The sequence below is a fragment of the Phaethon lepturus genome, unplaced genomic scaffold, assembly GCF_000687285.1.
Source record: "Phaethon lepturus isolate BGI_N335 unplaced genomic scaffold, ASM68728v1 scaffold42339, whole genome shotgun sequence".
NCBI classification, from domain to species: domain Eukaryota; kingdom Metazoa; phylum Chordata; class Aves; order Phaethontiformes; family Phaethontidae; genus Phaethon; species Phaethon lepturus.
Genome location: NW_010563518.1, coordinates 6,055 through 14,534, shown reverse-complemented (window position 1 = coordinate 14,534; position 8,480 = coordinate 6,055). Strand labels below are relative to the sequence as shown.

General features: G+C 39.5%; 1 protein-coding gene across 1 annotated transcript; it reads right to left on the bottom strand.

Annotated features, from left to right (window-relative positions):
• Positions 1-1,371: 1,371 nt before the first annotated feature.
• Positions 1,372-7,931, bottom strand: KBTBD2 (kelch repeat and BTB (POZ) domain containing 2). The gene is made up of 3 exons (XM_010294589.1): positions 7,408-7,931; positions 4,519-4,684; positions 1,372-4,097 (listed from the first exon to the last, which is right to left on the bottom strand). Exons 1-3 carry the CDS (start codon positions 7,575-7,577, stop codon positions 2,562-2,564), a joined length of 1,872 nt encoding a protein of 623 aa, XP_010292891.1. The 5' UTR covers positions 7,578-7,931; the 3' UTR covers positions 1,372-2,561.
• Positions 7,932-8,480: the final 549 nt, after the last annotated feature.

Here is an 8,480-nt window from a genome sequence, read left to right as displayed (position 1 = left end):
TTTGAATTATGCAAGGAAAGCATTCAGATTTGAGCATAGTATTTGCCAGGTGTGTTTTCCTTTGGGTTGAATACTGACTGCAGCAACTAGTTGTGTAAGTAAACCAACACTATGTATATCTTTAGAGAGCTGTTCAACACTTGACTAGTCTTGTCTCAAAGTACTGTATTATTAATATTATTTTAAATAAGGTACTACATCATCTCAGACCACATAAAGTAACAAAAAAAGCAGATAATATCTAGAGACAATATAAAAATATCTAAAAAATGCAGACTAGCAGGAAGTCATGTAGACTGTATTTTAAAAGAGGTTTCTGAATGGATAATATCAAGGACAGTTCTTGGAAGTTCTGTGAGGCAACTGTGACTTACAGCCACTGCAATTTAGTCACCCTTCCCCCCCCCACCTTCTCTGGTAATAAACAACATGCAAGACTTTTAGCTCCAGTTGAAAGTTGTCAGTAACAGAACAAACCCTCTGTGCTCCTTCACTAGCTATGGATCATCTACACTTGAAGAACATAGGCTTGCCTAACGGAGCCTGAACACAGTAGACTGAAGTGAGAATTGTGCTCGAGCAGTCCCTTCAGGCTGGAGTTACTAGAATACTACTCATACTTTTGCCAGAGGTATGTGATGCTCCAAATCACACTGAAAAGTGGTATCGCTGTTTTTCTGTTAATGTGTACTCCCCTGAACAGGCGAGTACACATCTCTTTACAGAGAGTATAGTACTCTCTTCATAGAGACCTAGCAGCAGGCTCCCCTGAGTCATTTCTCCCCTCTTATCTAAGCAATTCAGGTATTTAAAAAAAAGTTGATGTAATGGTAAATGCAAACATGTTAGATCACCTTCATTAAAAAAAAGTAGTAGCTTGCCTCTTTCAGTGGAACCATCATTATTCTGGGTCCCATAAATCCTTACATGGTACAAAATGCCAAAGCATAGAGTTTTATATGCAGCATGTTTATCTAAAATCCCTTTTTCAGTCAAAACCTTTAATAATCCTACAGAACAAAACTTTGTAAATCCAGTTGAGACCTAGCCACAAAAATGTATAGGTGGCACCTTTGTTGAAAGCTGTAATTGTATTCACTGGAATAAGAAACAGAATTAAGGAGAAGTCATGGAAATTGAGTAAATAAATTTGCTCTCAAGCACAGGAGACCTAATTAACCTCATTAGTGCCTGTTGTTCTTCACTTTCAGTGGAGCAGAATTTATGCCATGATGGGAGAAGCGCTGATTTACAGAAATCATAGTGCAGGAATTCAAGTTCCAGATAATACTCAGTTTGACTTCAGTACCTGATTTCCAGCTTTCAGTCATAACTGTATCTACTTGACCCAGAGAGCACACTCAGACTCAGTTGGATTCAGTCTTTTTTAATAAATTAATGTCATTCAAAATACAGTGCCAGAACATGATGCAGCTGAACATGCTAGTAAGGTTTGTCATAAAGCACCTGTGTTCGTGTTAGATTGGCAGCGTCCCGCTACTGCTAGTGGTTCCTGGCATTAATGCCAGAGCAGCGCTAGTCATCTGCTCTCCTGCACACAGAGCACAGGCTATTCCTGAACAGTTTGCTTAACCCCCCCCGCTCCAAAAAAGTAAAAAACCTGATAGCTAAGGGATATCTATACACAATCACACTACAGTAATGCTTGTTATTAAATTAACAGAAAATAAAGACCTGGTTAATCCACACTAAAACTTTGTTTTACAATGGAAAAATACATCAGCAGCAGGAAGTAATATACATGAGCCAATGTTACTGTAATACAGAATGTGGAGGCATTTACTGATTAATGCTCCACATAGACCCGCACTGTGAGGGCTGACAATTCCTATTGCAAGCCCAGCAACTTAAGTCCACACCTGGTAAACTACCAGCTGCTTGGAAGACCTGTATTCTAAATAGACAGGTATAAGTTAGTGAAAATAGAATCCATGCACCTAATAATACAGCTTGACTGAACCTGCAGTCATTTTGCCCTGCATGTTACCGTACAATGGAAGATCTACCCTTCCTACCACAGGTAGATCCATGGGATTTGTTTCTTTTTCTTTTAATGGCATTACTATACCAACATGGATATTAGTATTAAGTAAGTGCAGCACAGTCCTTTAATTAGGCCACACTGACAATTATAGAACTAGCACTTAAGTATAATATCCAGAAGTAGTTCAAATATAACTGGAAGATACTTTCAAAAGGAGTTGTGACATCGTCCTAGAGACAGTAACTACTTTTTTCTGAAGCTAATTTTCCTGAAGCAAGACTTCAGAGAACTAGAAATTAATTCTTTAGACAGGTCAGATGCTTAAGCTCATGATACACATATATGTTTCTCAATTATCAGATAATAGTATTTCAGATTATGGAAGCGTATCTGCTCATTTCACTGATTCATACTGAATGGCGGCAAGTGTTAGGTAGGGCATAAAAATACAACTCAAAGACAGGTTTGACATTTCCATTTCCAGACCTGTTCTTTCACAACCATTTATTTCATGATAACTGAGCACAGAATCAGTTATGCAAGTCTCATTTGGGAGCTATACAGGTGGTAAAGTAACCATCTCCCCATCCAGCTCAAATTCATCAGCTCCATCTGGTGAGAAGAGATACGTTGGAGGTTTCCATGGGGACTCTTCAAGGCAAGATGGATAGAGCTTTCCTACAGTGCACCGGAAGTCTTTCCCCAAGTCCCACAGCACACGTTCCGATATATGCTGCCTTAGAAACCAGCGATCGAGTTCCAGGTCATACTGATAGGTGGCATACTTCGCTCTCTCGTTCATGTGGGTTTCTCGTATGAAGACACATAAAGAATTAGAGATGACAACGGCTCTAACGCATGGGTCAGAATACCGCTTGGCAGGGATATTGGCTGCCATTCTCCATTCATTTTTATTTACATCATAGATTTCCACAGTTACGGAAGACCCATCTACAGTACTGCTTGGGAGCCGTATACCAGAATTGCTGGCAATATGCAGTCCTCCGATATAGAATATTTTATCACCAAAAGCAGCAGCTGAAGCAAAACATCTACTTGTTTGTCGCATAGCCATTTCTACCCAAGCATCTGACCTGGGAAAATAACAATACATCAAGTTGTGTGCCATTACATAAATGCAGTTGTGAACTGCTACTGCTGTGCTCCACTGCCATGCGCAAGGCAACGGGCTTACCATGGTCCACTCATCTTTCTCAGTATCATACCTCTCCACAGTTCTCCTGTTGAGTTCTCCACCGACGCTATCTCCTCCAATTGCATAGATGTATCCTTCACAACAGACCAGGGATGGCTTTATACGAACAAAGAGCATCGGTGTCTTTGGGAACCAAGTGTTTTGCTGTGCATCAAACCAGTAAAAGCAATTCACAGTCCTGAAGGCAGCCTGGAGTTTGCTGCTTTTACTGTGATTGGTTTTCGTGTTTTTCAGAGGAACTTGCCCACCTGCTATATAGATGTCATTATCAGGAGTTACAAGCGTCCCAACCTTATGCAAGTCAGCAGGAGGGCTGCAGAGTTTGTAAACTTTTTCTGCCTGGGGGCTATAGCAGACAGAAGAATAGAGACTACCAGGGTTTTCAGCAGCAGCTTCAATGAATATCATCATCTCCTCTTTTGTCATACCAAGTCTGGGCTTGAAAAACTTGGGCATCGATTTGTACAGTCCTTGCACCACCACCGATTTATCGTTGGGTGGTAAGCCTTGAAACCAGGCTCTCTGTGTTACTTCTGAAAGTGCATCTATTCGGATTTGGCTAAGAACAGAGGACAAATACTGCGATCGTGATTCTGTGTTGTACTCCAGCCATAACATGGCAGCTTCGCGAACTGTCTCCTCCTTTTCCACATTTAAGTTGTCACTGCTTAAAATATCTATCAGTAGGTCATGTGACAGTTGCATGAAAGCCTCCTGGTGGTACACGGCTGTGAACTTGTGCTCTACCATTCTTTTAGCACTCTGTTTTAACTCTTCACAGCTGAAGAGATCAGCAAAACTTAACAGACGCACACAATTTTCTGCATTAATTTTTTTGATTAAGTATTCTCTACACCGTTGTAACACATCATCTACCTGTAATGCAAAGAAGAACGTATTACTGCATACGATCTATTCCTTCACGTGCCAGCAGCAGGTAAAAGTACCTGCACTTAGCATTGAACAACAGAGTTTAGGCCTGGAATACTATAGATACGCAAAAATACAGCAGTGACTTGCTCAACTGCTCCATACAGATCAAGTACATCACATGATTATGTCTGCTGGAGAAACTAATTTTCTAAAGATTCTAAGTGCACTGTTTGACTTCCACCTCCCATAGGGACTTCCAAGGATGGTGGGTACATGAAACATATCTGGCAAGCAACTGCTCTCTATACTGAGCAAACTGAACAAGAGCATTTTGAAATGACTAAACAGAAAAGACTATTTAACAAGAAAAAATGATTCAGAGATTAGAAGCAGTTATTTCATACTCAAAACAAAGCACTCCTACCTGTAAGAAGCAGGCAGTTTCATAAAGCTGTTCTACTGTGCCATCGCTTATTGCCAAGTTACCCGTGTATGCATAAGTTATGATAATTTGTAAAGTGGCTGCATCCACATTCCTCAGGTGTACATGTGTTTGTTTACTTTCACTTAGCCCACTCATGAACATGGCTCTGAGGAGAAATACACATATTAAAATGACAAGAATCAACAGTAAGTACAGTGATCTCAAATAGTCACCTGTAAGTCTTCAGTGATTACACCCCAAAAGGTGAACAGTCTTTTTGGTTGCCTCTTTACATGTGTTTAGTATTTACCTTAGGCTACCATCTAGTACTTAGTATAAAGCATTTGTACAGAACATTCAAAAACTATAATCAGTGCCTTCTGTAGAAGTATTTTATATTTACGCAAACTCTTTTGTGTTAGTCAGCACAGAACTCCAATGATTTTACAGTTTTAAAGATGAAATTTATAACTTTTTCTAGGTTAGGTGACAATAAGAGGGAAGAAACATCCCCCAGAAAATACCGCTGAAACATATCCAGCTACATTTTAGATTCTAAAACAAAAGAAGCAGATTTATACAATGGACTGAGCTAAGTCATATCAAAAAGCATGCTCCTCTGGGAGGAGGAGAAAGTTTGCTCAGAAAATGGAGCAAGGACTAGCACTCATGAAGTATTTCTTAGATACCATTCATAATAATACGCAGTAAACTTCAAGTTCGTAGACTTGAGATGACAGAAAACACTATCAGACTTGGTCTTAAAAAAAAGACAGCCATAAATGGAACACATTGATTTTTAAGAGCTTTGTATTAATTCAGGTTTGGTATTTATGGTTGTATTGAAAATTCAGCTCAAGGCTCCTGACATTTATTTGGAGCTTTTTAGGAAACTAGGTATAGGAGAAGTTAGAAGGGTCGGTGGGTGCACCCTACAGTCCTGCCTCCAGCTGCAGAGGTAAAGGGGACATGGAGGTACGCTCCCTAAGCAAAGGCATTGCAAGAAGCATCTGATACAAAGACAGCACCCCGCCACCATTCCCTCCTGCCCCATCCCCACCTCTATGTCTTCTTCTAAGCTTCTTAACTCACAGCAACTTGTATTTTAGGAGGGATCACCAACTGGCCAAGTGAGTATCAACTTGCCATGCAGCTTTTTAAAGGTAAGCAAGACAGTACAAGTGCCAGCAGAGACTGCTCTCCATAGAAAGGAAGAAGTAGCTGTTAGTGCATTCTTACACCCTGCTGAGTGGCCTGTGCCGGTGCTGCGCTTGCTACAGCACAGCATTCAAGCACAAAAATGCAAGGTAGGCTGGCTGCAGTCATACACAATGGCTGGATAACGCGAAGAGATGCTTTTCTGTTCTTTCCCCTCTCCCCATAGCCTCCTTCAGGGCTATCAATTTTTCATAATACAGCTAAATGTAGGAAGCTGAGCATCTTTCTGTCAGAACACGACAAAACCATAAGCTTGATACTTCTTTTAACCAGTGCCAAAAAACTCATTCCATAAATAATAAACAAACACATATGAATAAGAGATCTGACTGCATATTCTAATGCAGCACACTGCGTGGAGTTGTGACAGTTTTCCAACCTTATGATTAACCACCCACATTAAATCTGGCCACATTTCCAGTGGCTGTTATTTTATAGACTGTTGGAACTATGTCATCTGCACAAGGCCAACGGCAATAATCATTATCTAGTGATCACACAATACTTGTTGCTAAAAATTGTACCAGACTCATCTGAGATGAAAAAATTAACACAAAAACCAGCAGCAACAAAAACTTCTGTGAAAGTAATAAATTAATCCTCAAACAGTTCTAGACAAGAAAGCAGAAAAAATACAGAAAACTTTTTAGAAGTGTTCTGTATAGTGAGCCTATCTCAATGAGAGAACAGAATTTGCAAACCTTCCCCGGATTATACAGGCAAGAAAAGTTATAATCCTGCCACAATGCATCAGGAAGGTAAAACATGCATGGATGTCACCAAGACTAGTTTCAAGCTTCAAAATTCCTTCCAGACAGGCAAATTAATTATACTGTGTTTCCAACAAAAAATGATTCATCACTGCAGAAAATTCACGGTGCCTCACCTTCTTTCTTACTATGAAGGCATCTGCAAAAAGTAGGAGTACTTGACATATCTTATTAACAAAAACTTTTCAAGAGACAAAAAACAGGACACCTGGGAAGTAGGAGCTACTGAATTAAACATTGCAACAGCATCTCAATGGGGTGAAGGAGAAAAAAAAACAACCAACCAACCACCACAAAAAAAAAAACCCCACCCACACAAAAAAACCTGTTGCATTGCAGCAAGACTCTCCGGCAAGAGAAGAGTTTCTGGCTTCTTTGCTGAGTACTGAAAACCAGATGCTTCAGAAAAGGAAGCCATGAACTTGCACAGCAATCCCTACTTTCAGCAAAGGCTTCTGCTAAGAAACTACAGCTAATGAACATGACAATGGAACTCCCATAGCCAAGTCTCAATAATCCTTTGCTACCCTACCTTGGGAAATAAAAAAAGATTAAATATTTAAAGGTTAGGTATGAAGAATAAGAAATGTACTGATTATTCAGACTCAATTAACTCCCTAAAGAAAACAAACCAGCACAAGTGTGATTCCCCCCCCCCCCCTATTTTTCCCCCCCCCCCCCCAATTATTGTAAAAACCACGATCCCTATCCAGAGTAAGTCACAAGATGCTGCGAATTTTATTTTACTCTTTTGGTCTTGGCAAGTAATGATACTTAGGGTTTTCTTACTTACTTCATTGATCTTTAAAACTCTCTGCAACATATTCATTCTTAACCAATTAAGAAAAAGCAGGTATCACAGACTTTTCTAGAATTAACAGATCCTTGTTTGAATACTTACCTGAAATAGGAGCTGCATGTTGCAAGAACCATCTTATGGCAGGGAAATTCAGTGCCCTCAACAATCAACACTATGTCAGTTAGCAACTGCTGTTCATAAAAGAATTTTAACTGCTCCAGCAAGGATACAGCATACTCTGTATTTATCTGCCTCTCGTCCTGGGTAGACATGACTGTATTCCATTAATATTTCCAGGACCAGAGAGAAAAGTCAAGATCTTTTCACCAGAGAAAGGTCAGTTGAATGTTTCTGAAGGGAAGAAACGACAGAAGGTCTGTAGCCTTCAGAAGTAATACTAATAAAAAAAGGTAGTGTTATCTTGGACTGCGGAATCAATGTTTCGGACTTTGACCTACTATTAGGTCATCATGCTTTGACTTGATGTCACAATCTGTTCAGAGACTTTCAGGAGTGTCTGCAGAGCTCCTGTTGAGATCTACGATGCAGCAAATGAATAAGCAAAAGCGAAGACTGAGGTAGATTCCATGGTAACATCTCGTGATCAGTGGCTGCACTTGAATGACTGAAAGCAGGAAAATAAAATTAATTTACATACTAGCACTTTTTTCAAAAAGCTTTCATAGCTACCCCTTAAAAGTAATTGTCCAACAAACTTATTTCTAAATTAGTACTTAATTGCTTGCACTAAAACTCTTTTAGAGAAAAAAATTAAACAAAAGTATTGAAGAGAAATGAAAAGCAGAAGAGTTTGTACATTAATTCTCATCGAGACCTAGACTCATGAATTAAGATAACTTATTTTGTCCACTCAACTTCTAAGGCCAGAGAGTTAAAATGAGGTTCAGTAAGCCTTCATTCCTCTTCCAAGAATTACACAGTTTTCCCACTGAGTGTATCCATGCATTTCCTTCAACCATTGATATGATAGCAACATTTTTTTCATTTCCACATTAAACAGCTACTTTTTCCTCCCTCTGTGTTTTCGTCTACTTAAAGCTTATTGATACCAGCCTGCTAGAAATATAAATGCAGTTACTTCAACACTCTTATAATTTCCCAACTAAACTCTCAACATCATCATAAACCCATTTATTCACCTTTGGCATTCTACT

Bases quoted from the DNA above. Each gene is read 5' to 3' on its own strand.
- KBTBD2 (XM_010294589.1), bottom strand. From the start codon at position 7,577: ATGTCTACCCAGGACGAGAGGCAGATAAATACAGAGTATGCTGTATCC. The intron at 4,685-7,407 runs GTAAGTATTCAA...ATTTCTCCTCAG, and splicing joins ACATGCAGCTCCTATTTCAG to AGCCATGTTCATGAGTGGGC. The intron at 4,098-4,518 runs GTAGGAGTGCTT...TTTGCATTACAG, and splicing joins AAACTGCCTGCTTCTTACAG to GTAGATGATGTGTTACAACG.